We start from the raw sequence: 15,061 nt of genomic DNA on the forward strand, positions 1-15,061 counted from the left end.
AAAAAAACTTGAATTTTGTCGTTAAAAAACAATTATTTTAAATTTCGTATCTATTTTCTATATTATACTCTGGAAAATAACCTCAAAATCTTGATATATGTCATTGAAAAAACTAGTGCCATAAAAGAAGTGTTACTGTTGTGTTTTTAATGTCATATTACAAAATTAACATTACAAATTTTGTTTTTATTTCCAATTTTTTTTCCATATTCTATATATTTCTCTGGAAAATAACCAAAAAAAAACTTGAATTTTGTCATTAAAACACAATTATTTTAAATTTGGTATCCTATATATGGAAAATAACCTTAAAATCTTGATATATGTCATTGAAAAAACAAATGTCATAAAAGAAGCGTTACTGTTGTGTGTGTTTTTTTTTTAAATGTTAGATAAGTGTTGGGTTTGGTTCAATTAATAATTCTGCAGAAGTGTTGATGAAGATTTCAAATAAATGCGTGTTTTCGAAGCCGGATGAGTTAAGGTTGTGACGAAGGATGGACAATTAGCGGAGACAGAGTGGATTCACGATAAATCCGTCAAATTAATTTGCGCGCGCGAGAGAGTGGATTATTCGATCGGTCGGAAAATAGATTCGAAAAACGATTCGCACTGAGGAATGAACCAGTTCCACTGTTGGAATATGAAGAGAGTGAATGCAGTTGAAGAGCGAGAGAGGATGTAGATTAATTAATTTAGTGGATGTAATGCGATTCAGAGCAGAAATTAATTATTATGTCCGTTGGTATGGGAAGAGGAATCGTCCATAAATCGGTGGATCGACAGCGCCATCTGACGCCTCGCACTAATTCATGTTTTTAATTAGCGGGATGGGAATCGTACGTTACGTTATGTTACGTTACGTTACGTTACGTTACGTCCACTACCCAAGGGCTGCTCTGATTCCTTCCTTCTCTTTCTGCCCGTTCTCATTTTCGTCTATATCTTCGTCCTCTCCTTCTCTCATCTACGTTTTATTAATGATGAATGCTCGGAATAAATTATTGACCGGTCGCCAATGTAATTTATGTAATCTAAATGTTGGAAGTCCACAAGAAGAGAAGTCGTAGTCGTCGTTCAGTTGTTACCATTCCACGCGATTTATCGCGTTTTGTAATTAAATCGCATTCAACAAACGACGACTACGACAATAATAATAATAATAGAAACGACGACGACGACTGCGATGATGTTGTTGATGATGATGACGATAGTGGTGAAAAGCCTACGCTCTCTCGCGCTGGTAGTTAGCAGTTAGTTAGTTTTAGTCGGTTCATGTTTTAGTTTAGTTCGGTGCTATCGTTCAGAGCACATTCGTTCCATCCGTTTACAGCAGGGTGTGTTCAAGCTGCGATATACACACACAATTACTTGCATTCGCACAATTACTTTGCAAATGCACACACAATGATCTATTCAGTTTTATTGCGAGTCCCACACGTCTTACCTGAAATTCGATGAGAATCGCATCTCAATAAACGCCACCTGGTTGCAATTACGTTACAATTCAGCACTTCATGACTACCTCATAAACATCTGAAAAACTCGCAAACCTTCTTAAGACAATAAACGAATCTCCGATCTTGGTTATGAGAACAATATTTTCAATTCTATTAGTTTTATTTCTATCTAATATAGTTTCTGAGAAAATCAATAAAATACAAAAAATGTGCAACAAATCATGTTGAAGATAATTGCAAAACAACTGTAGCTTTCTGTGTGATAAAACAAACAAAATCTTGGCCATTGTGATTGATGTTTTTTCGTTCGTTTGTTAAAATTCGAAGATCTATGTTAATGCAATGATAATTCGATGTTTCTCTTAATGATTTCCTGAAGAATTTCGTTTCAGTATTTTTTAGACTTAATTAAACTCATGGATGGTCTTGACTAAACACATCTTCTGTTGTTTTAATTGCTTAGCAACGGAAACACAACTATTTAACTTAGTAGGCGTTTTACTCCAGTTTCAATTATGAAAATCCATTTCAACATTTTATACATAAATTCATTGTAAATTAACATTCATAGAAGAAACGTTGCAATTTTGTTTTCATTTCTAAATGTTTTGTCCATTTTCGTCTGAAGATGAACTTGAAGATTTTGAACTTTGTTAATACAATGAAAATTCAATGTTTCTCTAAACGATTTCCTTAAGAAGTTTTTAAACAATTTCATCAACTATGTTACGTTTTAGTATTTTTAGACTTAGTTTGCTTAATTTATTATAATTAAACTCATGGATGGTCTTGACTAATCGCATCTTCTGTTGTTTTAATTGCTTAGCAACGGAAACACAACTATTTAACTTAGTAGGCGTTTTACTACAGTTTCAATTATGCTAATCCCTTTCAACATTTTATACATAAATTCACTGTAAATTAACATTCATAGATGAAACGTTGCAATTTTGTTTTCATTTCTAAATGTTTTGTCCATTTTCTTCTGAAGATAAACTTGAAGATTTTGAACTTTGTTAATACAATGAAAATTCAATGTTTCTCTTAATGATTTTCTTAAGAAGTTATTAAACAATTTCATCAACTATGTTACGATTCAGTACTTGATTAAACAGATCTTCTGTTGTTTTAATTGCTTAGCAACTGAAACACAAATGTTTTCTATATATTTCTCTGAAAAATGTCATTAAAAAAAGTGTCATAAAAGAAACAAACAAAATCCTATGGAAACAATAGAATTTTCACAGCCATGGTGATTGATGTTTAATAGCTATTTCGTCGACGGATAGCATTATGTGAAATTTGCATCTTACCAAGAATCTAAATTACAACTAAATTTTATTATGATTTCGACTAAATAACTTATTGCAAAAATTTAGAACTTTATTGCAAATTGATGTGTTTGTTGTTTTTGCTGAGACTTTGGAGCCGGTCCTGTTTAAGAATGCAATTGTTTTGGATTTCATGTAAACGTGGCTTTTTTTTCCATTTGACTTAGGTTTTTTTTAGGTATGTTCTATGGGTTCGAGTAAATTGATATTTATTGTAAACAATGAACGGTTATTAATCTCGAAAGTTTAGCTCAGATAAAAGAGAAACAATACACTTTCGGGCGTTGACAGTGACAGATTCGTGTTTTCGGATGTAAGACAATCGTGGAAAGCTATTTCGGACCCTCGGATTCCTCTCTTCCCCATCATCATCTTTTCTTTTTTTGTTTTCTTCTTTTCAACTAGTCGTGGAGAATGGTGTACGCAGTACGCTTACATACTTAACAATTAAAGAAGGACGAGGATGAAGAGGATAACGCCGTCACGGTTCGATCCTATCCCATCCATCCTTCCCGGATGGCTGGTCTCCTCTCTTCGAAGGCGGCTGCGGATGTGCGTATGTTTGCGTCTGTTGCTGTGGCGACGGCAACGTTCGTCCCAGATAAATCAAAGAGGACGCGCCACAACGCGGAAGGCCATGGATATATACTTAACACCCAATAACAACCCTCTCGCCTCGCATTCCGACCTCATATTATTACTGTTATTTATTCGGTCCGTCCGTAATGCTGTTGCCTCTCTCTCTCACTCACTCACTCTCTCACTGTTATGCGGAGACAGTGGCGTGTGCGGTCTATTTCTATTTTTACCACCCCTGAAGATAAAGCCGTTTCATGCGATTCTCACCTGTATCCTATCGGGTCCTATTCCACTAAAATTATTTCCATGTCCGTTTTAATTAACGCTCCCATTACGCCATCTGTCGACGACCATTTAGGAACAAACGAAAAACAAAACGAAAAACATCAATCACCATGGCCGTGACCACCTACAAAATTTCATTGTTTCCACACGATTTTGTTCGTTTTATCACACAGAAAGGTATATATTATCTTAACATGATTTGTTGCACAATATATCTTTGATAAGAAATTAACTTTGTCTCATTTTAGTGATTTTCACGAAAACTATAATACATAGAATGAATCCAAAAGATGCATATGAAAGCTGAATGTTTGGAGAATCAGACAAGTATTGATATATTACTGTGGTTATAGCCATTTGGCTGTAATGCGCGTTCCTTTTATGAAAGGGGAGGCGCCAAATGATTACATACTTTTGAGGGAGGCGTAGTAACTTCAAGTTTGGAAACCACTGATCTAAGTAATGAGTATGTTAGTTTTTTTTCATAACTTATTCATATCAGCAAAAATATTGAATTGAATGTAGAAGCGTTGCGTAACTTAAGTTAAGTCACTGTCGATTTTCGAAGCGGAAACGACTTTGGACCGGTGCATGCGACGCGCTATATTTAAGCTTTTGTTTCCATTGTATAAAAAGAAAAACGGGCCTAGGTGAAAGTTTAAGGTCGAGTCGAAGCGCGACGATTAATTTAATAATAATAATAAGAAAACAGCAAGGAATTACGTAACAGCAGCAGCAGCAACAACAAAACGTTTATTTACATTATCTGTTAAGACATCGATCCCAGAAATCTGTTGAACGAATCGTTTCAAAAACAAAACTTTCTAAATATTCATCGCTCGTGCCGTGAATATATCATTTGTTTTTTTTACCGTACAAAATCTAAATGTCCGTGAATGTAATTTTCAACTGTTTCAAAAAACAACGAAAACGTTACATTCGATTTTGCTTGCAATAAGTTTCGAATAATGATAAGTTAGTTAGAGTGAACTTACTTACTGGATGAAAACAAAACTTGTTGTATTTAATCGATGTGTCGTCGTCGCAACGCTACAAACTAGACTGAGACTCTTCACTTTGCTGAGCGTGCATTCATTACTTGGCAATTAATGACCTGTAATGATGCCAGATCGTTATTATCAACAAACGAAATCGCGTTCGAATCAAGCGAACAAAATAAAATAAACAATCGTTTATGCTGCAACATTTCAAGCGACACATATGATTATGATTGAACATAAAAATTACTGTAAACTTATTTTATTTTTTTTTCATTTGACTTGAGGCAACTTGATTATATTTTTTTTTGCGATTCATCTGCCCGCGTATCATTCTTATATAAGAATGTTTTGATTCACTATCGACTTAAGTCACATTAATAATTTTATCGATTAAAAGTTCAAATGCATAATTGCGTATCTCGTCTATAAGAAGACAAAATCATTGATAAATTAACATTCCTTGTGATAATTATTCGAAATCATTTCTATTCTAAAGTTAATAGAAAAAAAAACAGATGAAAATATTAAGCGCTAAATAGAATTTCTCTTGAACAAATACACTTATCACTTCGACAATTTGAATTGATTGTATAAACTAAATTAACATGGATGAGACTTTGTAACTAGTTACTAAAAACGGAAGATTTTTTTTAAAATAATTTCCACTCAAGTCGAATGTTTTGACTGATTTAAAAACAGAAATTAGTGAATATTCTTTAGAAAATTCATTCCATTTTCGGCAAATAACTGACTCGAGCTAAGATTAAGTCTGATAAATGATTGTGTTTTCTTAAAAAAAAAAAGAAGAAAAGTGCACGTTTATTTTTGATCAAAGTGAGGTTTTTGTTTTGCTTAGTAGCTTTTCGCATAAACCAAGTTTAAATATAGAAAACGTAAACTTTGTTTATTTCCGTTCATCAGAAATAGCAACACTTGAATAGTTGAATTATTTTAATGCAAGTTTATAATTTTAGAATTAACGAATCGCAAGTAATTAATAATTTTAATGTAATTAAATGAAAAGTAAGCTATGAAGATTGAAACAAAAATTGTTATCGAGTTGTTTTGTTTAAATGAATTTGTAGTCGGTTTTTTCCAGTTCTAATTTGACTTGAGTCAAAGAATGCGAAGTAAGTGCGTTTTTTCAGTGAGACCTTGACGAGTTGCATATTAAAACGGACGGTCGAACAAATTGGAAAAAAATAAGGTCATTAAATAGCGGATTGTAAACAAAGTTACGTAAATTATAGTGTGCAGACTTCACTTTCAAAGTGCATACAACAGTAAGTAAATGATCCTGAAATCCACTCCATCTCGTAACACAACACCCACCCAGTGCAATAAATCAAAGATAAAACGAATCACAGGCGGCGATTGCGAGAGTTTCAAAGTAAATGATTCTCTTACACTTTTTCCTATGCGAAATCCTTCACAAACGTTCACTTCTGTTATTTCTACTAGTTTCAACTAGACTAACTAATTTTCGTGATAAGCGATAAGAATGAAAACAAACTGATTTCCGTTTTCTTGTAAATTTCGACGAGTTAGAGCCGCCGGGCTAACCTCTCCTCTCTTCGCACCGGAGTGTCAATCATGACTGGTTCGTTTCCTTTGCGCTGTTCTCACCATTCCATCCATCCAGAAGGCAGAGAGAGACCCCTCCGTCTCACCTCTCTTCGGCAGCGCGTCGCGATTGGGTGCTGCGGGTGTCGCGCGACCGCGTCACCTCATCGATTTATCCACTCCTCCACGATTTCACCGTCTGGATGTTCAAGAAAAAAAAACACCTCTTCAAATCTGAAACGGTAAACGCGAATATAATCGTCAACAGTTGAAAATCTATCTTCAATCCGGAAAACCGGAACTCGTACGTCTGGTTGCTTAACATCGCCATAGCAACATATTTATTTATCAAGTGGTGCGTGAGCATAAAACAATCATCACCATAGCAACGTGTAAACTATTCATAATTAACTTATATCGCGTTCTATACATCGAAAAACTTTATTTATTATTTACAAAATTCATTTTTTTTAAAGTTACAAAAGGTTTGCCTTCAATCTGAGATCAGTATTACGTCCTCTGCATTGAATTTAGTAATCATGGAGATCATGAATGCATTTATCCTCACTTCCCAGGAAAGACACTCCCACCCATATAAATAGCACATGGCCCCATTAAGTATTGAGTATTATATAACGGGAAATCCATAGTTTCAATCTACGTGAACCTTATAAAATCTAGTAAATAAAGCGTTTCTCGAAACGATTCTACAGAAAAAGTAACAAAATTCAGTAAGTTGCGTTCGTTTTATAAAATATTGTAGATAATTGATAAGTATTTATCAATTAATGATTATTCAATATTTCAACAGATACTTAGGCATTTTCAAGAAACTTTGTTTTGTTGGTTGTCTAATCTCTTTACTTACATAACTTGTCCTTAGCAACCAGTTTGCGTCTTTAGCAACGGTAACGTTTCTTTTAACAATTGCAATTAAGTCCATGGCAACTGATGCAGTGTCATTAATTATATTTCATAAAGCAAGAGAAACTTTAATCTTATAATGACGTTGATAAACCAATTGTAAATAAAAAATTGCATTCATATTTTTAAATATAATTCAACTATTTAATTAATTTAGTTGAATATTATTAATTGAAAATGTAGAAAACAATTTGAAAAAAAAATAGTGATTTGAGGAGATTAGGTAAACGCAAGTAAATCTTTTGGTAAAATTATATAAATAAATTATATTTAAATTAAGATTATTTCAATAAATACGAGTTATTTTTTTTTTCGTGTATAAAACATAGAAGAAAAAAAGAAGTACATAGAATACTGCTGCCATCGACGGACTTACGACAGTCCGAAAACAATTAATCGTAGTTTTAGTATTTAACATATAATTATTATGTATATAAATGCGACGAAATCATCCTCAGTCAATTGAATATGTCGTCGAGTAAGTTTCGTTTCCTGCAACAACAAAAAACAACAAATTTTATTAATTATTAAACGTAGCACTTTAGTTATAACTAAGTTACTGGGTGGTTTTTCCCCATTAGTGTTGTAGGGTGATTTAATCTAAATCTTGTTTTAAGCGGTATTACGGTTGGATAACGACCATTAGTATAAGTTTTTATAATCCTATGATTGCGTAAGTTAATGGTTTGAAAAGTGCTTTGTTGAAGTCGTCATGGTAACCGTTAAGATATTTCTTAATTATCAGTTCTTTGTTGATGTCGTTATGGTAACCGCTCTTTGGTTTTAGGTCTCTTCGGTAATGGAATTTGGAGGATAAATGGAAACGGATGGACGGAGGACAATAACGAAATCGTACCTTTGCCAGGATGTGATGGTTTTGATTTGGGCTTTCGGAGTGACCGTGGGCGTGATGTTCTCCTTGTCCTTGGTGTTTGCAGCTGGACTCTCGATTCCGAATGGGCTATAAAGTTTGGTGGGAGTCCTACCGAGGACCGACTTCGAGAACGGCGTATCGCAATTCGGCGTCATGGGACCCTCCTCCAAGATCTGCCGCCTCTTCGTCGAGATCTTGAATTTCTGCAACATCATCATAATTAAGATATTTACTTTGCAGATTATTTAACATCTTAACGTACCTGAGAGAATGTCCCGAAGCTCGTCCTCACACTGCTGAACGTCCTCGAGAGTTTATCGGCGCCGGTCCTCAAAGCCCTTCTCGTATCGTTCAAAGATAACACCGAAAGCACACTCCTGTCTCCACGTTCGTCGCTACAAGAACCTGTCGGATGGACACAAAAAACAAACAAACGGTAAGTCGGATGCAACCGTAAAGGTCAATAAAGACCAACGTCTTTGTCAATATGTAAACAGGATGTGCAGATATTTGTTTATTTTGTACAACTCACTCGTTTCCTCTTTTTCGAAGCGATCTTGCAGCTTTTTCCTGCAATTTTGGATACGTCCGTCCGTGGAATTCGACGAACTCGTCAGCGCGGAATTCCTGTGGAACGTGAACGAGTCGCTCTTGTTGTCCGGTCGCATCTTGGGGCCGTTCTTCGTTTAACTGTTTAGAGGGAAATTCACGCTCGCAACACACAACACAACAGTCCACTGAAAAGCTCGTTTATAACGGTCACCGGACTTTTTCGAAAGCTCCCACTTTAACAGCTTTCCCGCACGCCTGCCAACCCCAACCCACACTCATAAACTCATATAAAAGCTTTATGTAATCATCGAAAGCTTTTACACCTTAATCACCATCATTTACGTGCAAACATAATAGTATGACGATTTATCAGTCACCTTTAATTTAATTCAATATAAAACAAATACATTATGGAAATATTTTTTGACGCTTCTGAAAAGTTGAAAAACAAATAAACGAAGTTCATAAAACGAATGATCATAACTTTCTAAGAAGGATCAATACAAAGAATCAACTGATTTCATTTTATTGGGGTTATATAAGTCACACAAAAATTATGAAAATATTTCCACTGAAAACATCAAAAGTAAATAATAAAGTTCATAAACTGTATTGTTGCATAACATATCTTAAAAAATTAACATCAGAAGCAGAAATATACATAAGAATTATCATTTGAATGGTGATTAAGTAAATAAGAATTTTAGTTTAAAAGTTAACTTAATTAATTTTCAAATTATTACTTTTAGGTGATGTGTGTATAGTTGGTGGTAGCTGACTATATTTTATATAACCTACGTCAACATTAAACGTCAGTTTGACAATGACAAGAGACGTGATAAAATGGCAGCCACCGCTCTTAGTTACGATGGTAAATATTGCATTGTTTTCATGGTTTTTCGTTTGATAATTTTCGAATTGCTACAATTTAACCAATTCATACATTACTAGACAAATTTGCCAAGTATTTTCAATTGATTAGTAAGGATTAATTGTTTTGCGTACTTAATGAAGCGATAAACAAGTACGTGTTATTTGCATTTGTTTTTGTTATCAAATTTAAACAATATCGAAAACGTTAAAAATTATGGCAACTATGATTTATTTTTTTTGTTTTGTTAATTGCCTGAAGAGATCTGATTGAAATTTACTTATTGTCAATTGGGATATAAACAAATACGTTAAATATTGTTATGATTTTCATGTTTATATCGATTTTGTTGAAGTTTAATTGTTATTTTGGTTTTTTTAGATTTGCGTAAGCAGGCGCGTCATCTCGAGAACGACGTGGATCTGAAGTTGGTGGCTTTCAGCAAGTTGGGAGCTGGGCTGAAGACGCACCATGGATCTGCAGCGGATAAAGTACCGTTGCTCTCCGATGAGGACACCTTCGAGACGATGGCCCTGGAAATCGAGGATCTCCTTTCGAAGGTTTCAAACATCGATTGCGAAAGATTTTCTTTAGTCTTATTATTTTTTTGTTTGAAATATATTGCAGCTGACGCAGCTCAACGAGAGGATGTCCGAGCAGCCGGTGTCGGGTGCGGCGATGCTGCACACGCTCCATCGTCACCGCGACATCCTGGCCGATTTGAGCAGGGACTTCAGGAAGACAAGTTCGCAGCACGAGCAGAAGAGGGCTCGCGAAGACCTACTTCGCGGTGGATCATCGCACGACTTCAGAGGCGCGGACGGCGTCAACAGAAGGGATCAGTACCTCAAGGAGAGCACGCATCTGCACAAGTAAGTAAACAACAACATCTTTGTCCGTCTTCCAGCGAAATCGGGTTAATGCATAATGTGCACGTGGATTTGAGCAGCTCGGACCGTCTGATCAACGATCAAATCGCCATCGCCATGGAAACCAGGGATAATCTAACATCGCAACGGCAGACGTTCAAGAAGTTGCAGACTCGCTTCAACGACATCATCAACAGATTCCCCGTTATAAATTCGCTGGTGCAGCGGATAAATCTGAGGAAGAGACGCGATTCCATCATCGTCGGTCTCGTCGTCAGCGCCTGCACTATTCTCATCCTCTTCTACACGTTTCATTGATTTTCGAGATGCTCGCAAACCTAAATGGGAGAAGAAAATCATCGACGATAAAAAGAAATCGTCTTAAGAGCATAAATATTCACGTTAGTTAAGTTTAATTTTACATATATTTGTTATATTTATGAGTAAGACGAGATATTTATATAAATGGATAATGCCACGAATAAAACGGTGAAATTATATTATTAATATTACTATCAGTAATCCGTGTTGCACGATTTGACCGATCCGACGCGTTTCCTGATGATCCGATTCAGATTGTTCAAGTTCAGCGAGCTCTGGAAGAAGGCGTACTTGACGCCGCTGCAATCAGCCGTCTCGTACAGATTCACGCAGAAATCGCGCGGATTTATCGACGCAGCTGTGAAGAACGACGGCAACGGAACGCATTCCTCCTCCTCACCTGCAATTCCGCAACAAAACACTCATAAAACTCAGCTTCTAGCTTTGGCAGGTTTTCGCAACACTTCCAAGAATCGAAATACAGGTGTAAATTTTTTGAAAGATTTTCCAGTTTTACCTGCGACGCCGATCGCTTTTCCTTTGTATTCTATCTCCGGCCACATGTATATAGCCCAAGGCGTTACGGACTTTACGAGCAACGACGAGATCAGAACGAACAACAGGAGACTTCTATTCATCTGCAAAATCGGAAAAAGTCCATTTCCAACGATTCTTAAAGTTTTCATCGAATTTCATACATAAAAGTAAGTAGAGAAGTTACTGTGAGTAAAATAAAACGTAATAATTAATTTAATAAAATTACCTTTAAGGATGAAGCGGATGAACGAGAGAGTTTAACCGTATTGGAATGACCTCGACTCGAATGGAAATGAACAACAACACATTAACAAATATTACAGGGAAATACGCCGCTGCGTGGTGGGATCAAAGGTTTTTTCTCTATCTTTATTTTTCTTAATTAAATCGTTTATTAATATCTATCTCTGTCTCGTTTTCTTTTAACACATACAGATTATGCAAGTGATGCGACGGCTGAAGCGCAGACGAAGGAGTTGTTTTTTTTTTGTGTGTGCTAGAATGCAGTTTGGCAGGATTTGACGGAGACGAAGCGAAGTTGAAATTTGGTCAAGTTGTGGTGGTAAAAAGTGTTGGGGAAGAAGGACAACCAATTCCCGGTGCAGCCGTGCCCGTCGAACGCCTTCACGCAAAACTCGTTCGTATTGATTGCTTTCGCGACGAAATTAGTGGGTAAGTCGATGCACTCATCTTCGTAACCTTACAGAACAAACAAAAATTAAAAATATACAATTAATATTACAATTATTTTTGTGAAATTACCGGTCAAAGTTACGCTGTTTCCTTTAAAAAACACCTCCGAGTTAACCAGGATTACCCAGGAATCCGTCGAAGCGGTGATCGCGCTCAAAATCAAAAGCGATATTCCCAAAACCTGAGATGTACACTAATTAATTTTTCGAACAATCACGAATGCGTACTTACCATTTTTTCTATTTATCTTTAACTTGCAAGGTCGTTGGTTTTGTGCTGTCCGCTTTGTCCAGAGAACGGGAATAAAATGATGCGATCCGCGCCATCTCGTCATCTCGTCGTCATCTTCGCTGTCCTCGCTGCTGCGAACGCCTGGTCGGTCATCCTCTTCAGCGAAGTGGGGTTCAAAGGAGACACCGTAGCTCTGACAGGTGAATAACATCTTCGAGAAGACATTATTACAGTCACTAGATTTTCAAGTTTTGTTATTGTTGTTGTTGTTGTCTTTTGTTTTTTTCTGGAAGGTACCGATGACGAATGCATAGATGTTCCCCCGTACTATCCCGAAACGAAAGCCGCCAGCTCTCAGGACTTTTGTTTACGCGTCTTCACCGAAACCAACTGCGGCGGTGAAACAATGGCCCTGTTTCCCGGATCCCCGTACCACGGCGAACTGACCGTCTACACTCGATTCCGGATCAGATCGTTCAGATCCTGCAGGTCCGCATTCTGATATTTCCCCAATCCAAATTATCTGCGATACATTTTAAAGTACATTAACAATGTTTGAAAGCAACTTATCAATTTGATAAATATTTCATAATTTACTTCTTCGTTTTTTCCTCTCCACACTTCATTCACTTGGCTCTTACTTACTTATTTTGCATAATTTCGCCATTTCATAATTTAAATAATATACAAAAAAAAAACCTTAATCCCTATAACTTATGCATTCCTTCGTATTCGCAAGATAATTAAGTTGCCTACACCGGATAAGCCGATTTAACGAATGAGCGTAAAGTTGGGAGTGGTTTCGGTAGCGAAACCAATGGAAGTTTATTTATTTCAGTTTCAAACTGATCGATTCGTTTTTTTTTTCAGCCAACTACAAATGTATTTTCCTTTTAATTTTGCAAACATAAAACTTCCTGTATCCATGGAGATTTATCGTACTTCTTCTTCTTAATAAACTGCAGATGCGGAGAAACGCTTCTGCATCTCAACAACAAAATTTGTTGAGCGACTGTTGCTATGGCGATAAAGAGCGCAACTGCGTTCACTTCGTTTACCGTTTTTTGAGGTTACTGTTACCCGTTCGATAGAAAACACATATATATATAAATATATAGAAACGAAGAAGTGAACGACAATAACAATCTTTTTGCAGAAATCATGGCCCTCTTGCCACCCGATCCTTTGTTCTGCCTTCGCGCCGACATGGACCACATCCACAGCGTGTGCTTCCTGGAGGACGGAAACGTCGCGAACGTGCTCGTCGCAGCGACGGACGCCGGTCTCGTCTACTTCTGGGATCTGGAGGTATCTATAATTCAATTGTTTTCTTCTTAAATTTGAAGATGAAAAATTGCATTGGCTGCACTGGTTTGCGCAACAGCTGATTCCAATTATCTCCGAATTTATTAACGAAAAGAAAACAATAACTCTTAAATAGTATCAATCTTATTTTCATATTGAGCTATATATATATATGATAATCAAGTGTTATTAGTGCCATCTGTGAGTAACAACCTGAATTTGTTACGTTCCATTTGCATGTTTTATAACTGTTTTCAAAAGGAATTTGTTGATGTACATTGAATGCGAAGATAATTAGAAAAATGCATTTAATGAAATAATTACTAATATAGAAGTTTTCTCTAATTTCGTTGCGTTCTTTCTTGTGAATATTTGAAATTTGAAGAAATTGATAGAAATTTGTTTGTTTGGGTTTCAGACGAATCGATTGAAATTTAAAATGTCGATGGGATCGTCGATACAGGCGATCCACGTCTTCGGATCCGATCTTCTCACGCAGCACAAGGACGGAACAATCACTCAGTGGATACCCGACGAAGACGTCCACTATTCCTCAAAGAGCAGTTTCCAATGCGACGGAGGATTCTGCAAGAGCTTCGCGTATTCGAATCAGCTTCTGGTGCCGATGAAAGACGCCGTGGGCATCCTCGACGTTACCACCATGGAACTGATCAGAAGTCTTAAGGTGAACAAGGAGTGTCTGGGACAGCTGATGGCCGTTCACAGGACGACGCTGAACGATGGTGGAGTCTACGTGCTCGGCGGTTTCGAAAGCGGGGACGTTCTGCTCTGGAATTCCGAGGAAGGAAGCGTCGTCGGTGGGATCAAGCTGAGGGAATGCATCACCTCGTTGACGTACGACAAGGCGATGGGTCGGGGCGTGTGCGTCGGCGCTTCCAAGATGCTGCAGATCTTTACTATAGATAAATCGCTGAAGATGTGTTTGAAGACTGAGATCGAGATCACGAACGAAGGCTGCAACGTAGTTAGATTGAGAGAGGACAAGAAGATTTTCGTGACGGGTGGATGGGACGGACGGTTGAGGGTGTTCTCTTGGAAGAGTCTGAGACTGCTCGCCGTTTTGGATGAGCACAAGCTTGGCGTTTCGGATGTGCAGTTCTCGGCATTCCCAGCGAAAGGATGGAACAAGAAAATTATTGCTGCATCCAGCGGAGACGGAACGATCTCATTATGGAGTTTATACAATTAAACTATTCACATTTTTTTTATAATCGCAACAGATTTAATATATATACAATTTTATTTATTTATTTATGTAAAACGACTTGATTTCTCTATCTCTATCTCCTGACCAAAATAAACATCTTGTGCGAATCTAATTTGCTGAGAGACGCTAATTCAGAGTTCATCAGACCCGATGGAGGAGAAGAGTTCAGAAGAAAACAAAACGAAACTTGTGTAAAGAAAGTTTGGTCCTCGTAGATGGAGAATGAGAGAGGTGATAACCAAATTTAGAACGGCTCGATTACCGTTTCCGCCGGATTTATAAATATAGCGCGCACCTTCTTGTATGCACACTTACTTAACTAGCTTTCGTTAACTCGCGTTATGCAATCTCAGAGAAAAAAAAATACACCGCCTATGATCTGTTTACTTCTCCAGTCTCGTTCTCTCATTTTGTTTTTTTCTTCTTCTTCTTCGCAC

At 36.8% G+C, this 15,061-nt stretch overlaps 5 protein-coding genes and 1 long non-coding RNA gene across 6 annotated transcripts; 3 read left to right on the forward strand and 3 right to left on the reverse strand.

Moving 5' to 3' along the window:
* Positions 1–7,445: 7,445 nt before the first annotated feature.
* LOC108556575 lies at positions 7,446–8,832 on the reverse strand. The gene is made up of 4 exons (XM_017912747.1): positions 8,550–8,832; positions 8,280–8,422; positions 8,000–8,220; positions 7,446–7,635 (listed from the first exon to the last, which is right to left on the reverse strand). The coding sequence occupies exons 1-4, from the start codon at positions 8,683–8,685 to the stop codon at positions 7,602–7,604; spliced, it is 534 nt and encodes a 177-aa protein (XP_017768236.1). The 5' UTR covers positions 8,686–8,832; the 3' UTR covers positions 7,446–7,601.
* Positions 8,833–9,231: 399 nt separating this feature from the next.
* On the forward strand, positions 9,232–10,816 carry LOC108556574 (Golgi SNAP receptor complex member 1). The gene is made up of 4 exons (XM_017912746.1): positions 9,232–9,440; positions 9,822–10,000; positions 10,068–10,312; positions 10,390–10,816. Exons 1-4 carry the CDS (start codon positions 9,413–9,415, stop codon positions 10,625–10,627), a joined length of 690 nt encoding a protein of 229 aa, XP_017768235.1. The 5' UTR covers positions 9,232–9,412; the 3' UTR covers positions 10,628–10,816.
* Positions 10,803–11,482, reverse strand: LOC108556576. The gene is made up of 3 exons (XM_017912748.1): positions 11,394–11,482; positions 11,148–11,268; positions 10,803–11,030 (listed from the first exon to the last, which is right to left on the reverse strand). Exons 2-3 carry the CDS (start codon positions 11,266–11,268, stop codon positions 10,825–10,827), a joined length of 327 nt encoding a protein of 108 aa, XP_017768237.1. The 5' UTR covers positions 11,394–11,482; the 3' UTR covers positions 10,803–10,824.
* LOC108556578 lies at positions 11,247–11,753 on the forward strand. Its single transcript, XR_001890819.1, has 3 exons — positions 11,247–11,334; positions 11,401–11,521; positions 11,603–11,753. It is a non-coding gene; the product is annotated as an uncharacterized LOC108556578 (long non-coding RNA).
* Positions 11,562–12,164, reverse strand: LOC108556577. Its single transcript, XM_017912749.1, has 3 exons — positions 12,092–12,164; positions 11,930–12,041; positions 11,562–11,866 (listed from the first exon to the last, which is right to left on the reverse strand). Exons 1-3 carry the CDS (start codon positions 12,092–12,094, stop codon positions 11,664–11,666), a joined length of 318 nt encoding a protein of 105 aa, XP_017768238.1. The 5' UTR covers positions 12,095–12,164; the 3' UTR covers positions 11,562–11,663.
* A 35-nt stretch (positions 12,165–12,199) lies between these two features.
* LOC108556573 (guanine nucleotide-binding protein subunit beta-like protein 1) lies at positions 12,200–14,662 on the forward strand. Its single transcript, XM_017912744.1, has 4 exons — positions 12,200–12,291; positions 12,385–13,160; positions 13,248–13,399; positions 13,815–14,662. Exons 3-4 carry the CDS (start codon positions 13,253–13,255, stop codon positions 14,604–14,606), a joined length of 939 nt encoding a protein of 312 aa, XP_017768233.1. The 5' UTR covers positions 12,200–12,291; positions 12,385–13,160; positions 13,248–13,252; the 3' UTR covers positions 14,607–14,662.
* Positions 14,663–15,061: the final 399 nt, after the last annotated feature.

Source organism: Nicrophorus vespilloides, unplaced genomic scaffold (assembly GCF_001412225.1).
Source record: "Nicrophorus vespilloides isolate i.1.1-1 unplaced genomic scaffold, Nicve_v1.0, whole genome shotgun sequence".
NCBI lineage: Eukaryota > Metazoa > Arthropoda > Insecta > Coleoptera > Silphidae > Nicrophorus > Nicrophorus vespilloides.

Coding starts and splice junctions, on each gene's coding strand:
- LOC108556575 (XM_017912747.1), bottom strand. CDS start 8,685: ATGCGACCGGACAACAAGAGCGACTCGTTCACGTTCCACAGGAATTCC. Junction 8,423..8,549: donor CTTCGAAAAAGAGGAAACGA/GTGAGTTGTACA, acceptor TCCATCCGACAG/GTTCTTGTAGCGACGAACGT. Junction 8,221..8,279: donor GCTTCGGGACATTCTCTCAG/GTACGTTAAGAT, acceptor ATGATGTTGCAG/AAATTCAAGATCTCGACGAA.
- LOC108556574 (XM_017912746.1), top strand. CDS start 9,413: ATGGCAGCCACCGCTCTTAGTTACGATG. Junction 10,001..10,067: donor TCGAGGATCTCCTTTCGAAG/GTTTCAAACATC, acceptor AATATATTGCAG/CTGACGCAGCTCAACGAGAG. Junction 10,313..10,389: donor GAGAGCACGCATCTGCACAA/GTAAGTAAACAA, acceptor GGATTTGAGCAG/CTCGGACCGTCTGATCAACG.
- LOC108556576 (XM_017912748.1), bottom strand. CDS start 11,268: ATGAATAGAAGTCTCCTGTTGTTCGTTCTGATCTCGTCGTTGCTCGTA. Junction 11,031..11,147: donor AAAAGCGATCGGCGTCGCAG/GTAAAACTGGAA, acceptor GCGGAATTGCAG/GTGAGGAGGAGGAATGCGTT.
- LOC108556577 (XM_017912749.1), bottom strand. Junction 11,867..11,929: donor AAACAGCGTAACTTTGACCG/GTAATTTCACAA, acceptor TTGTTCTGTAAG/GTTACGAAGATGAGTGCATC.
- LOC108556573 (XM_017912744.1), top strand. CDS start 13,253: ATGGCCCTCTTGCCACCCGATCCTTTGTTCTGCCTTCGCGCCGACATG. Junction 13,400..13,814: donor TCTACTTCTGGGATCTGGAG/GTATCTATAATT, acceptor TTTGGGTTTCAG/ACGAATCGATTGAAATTTAA.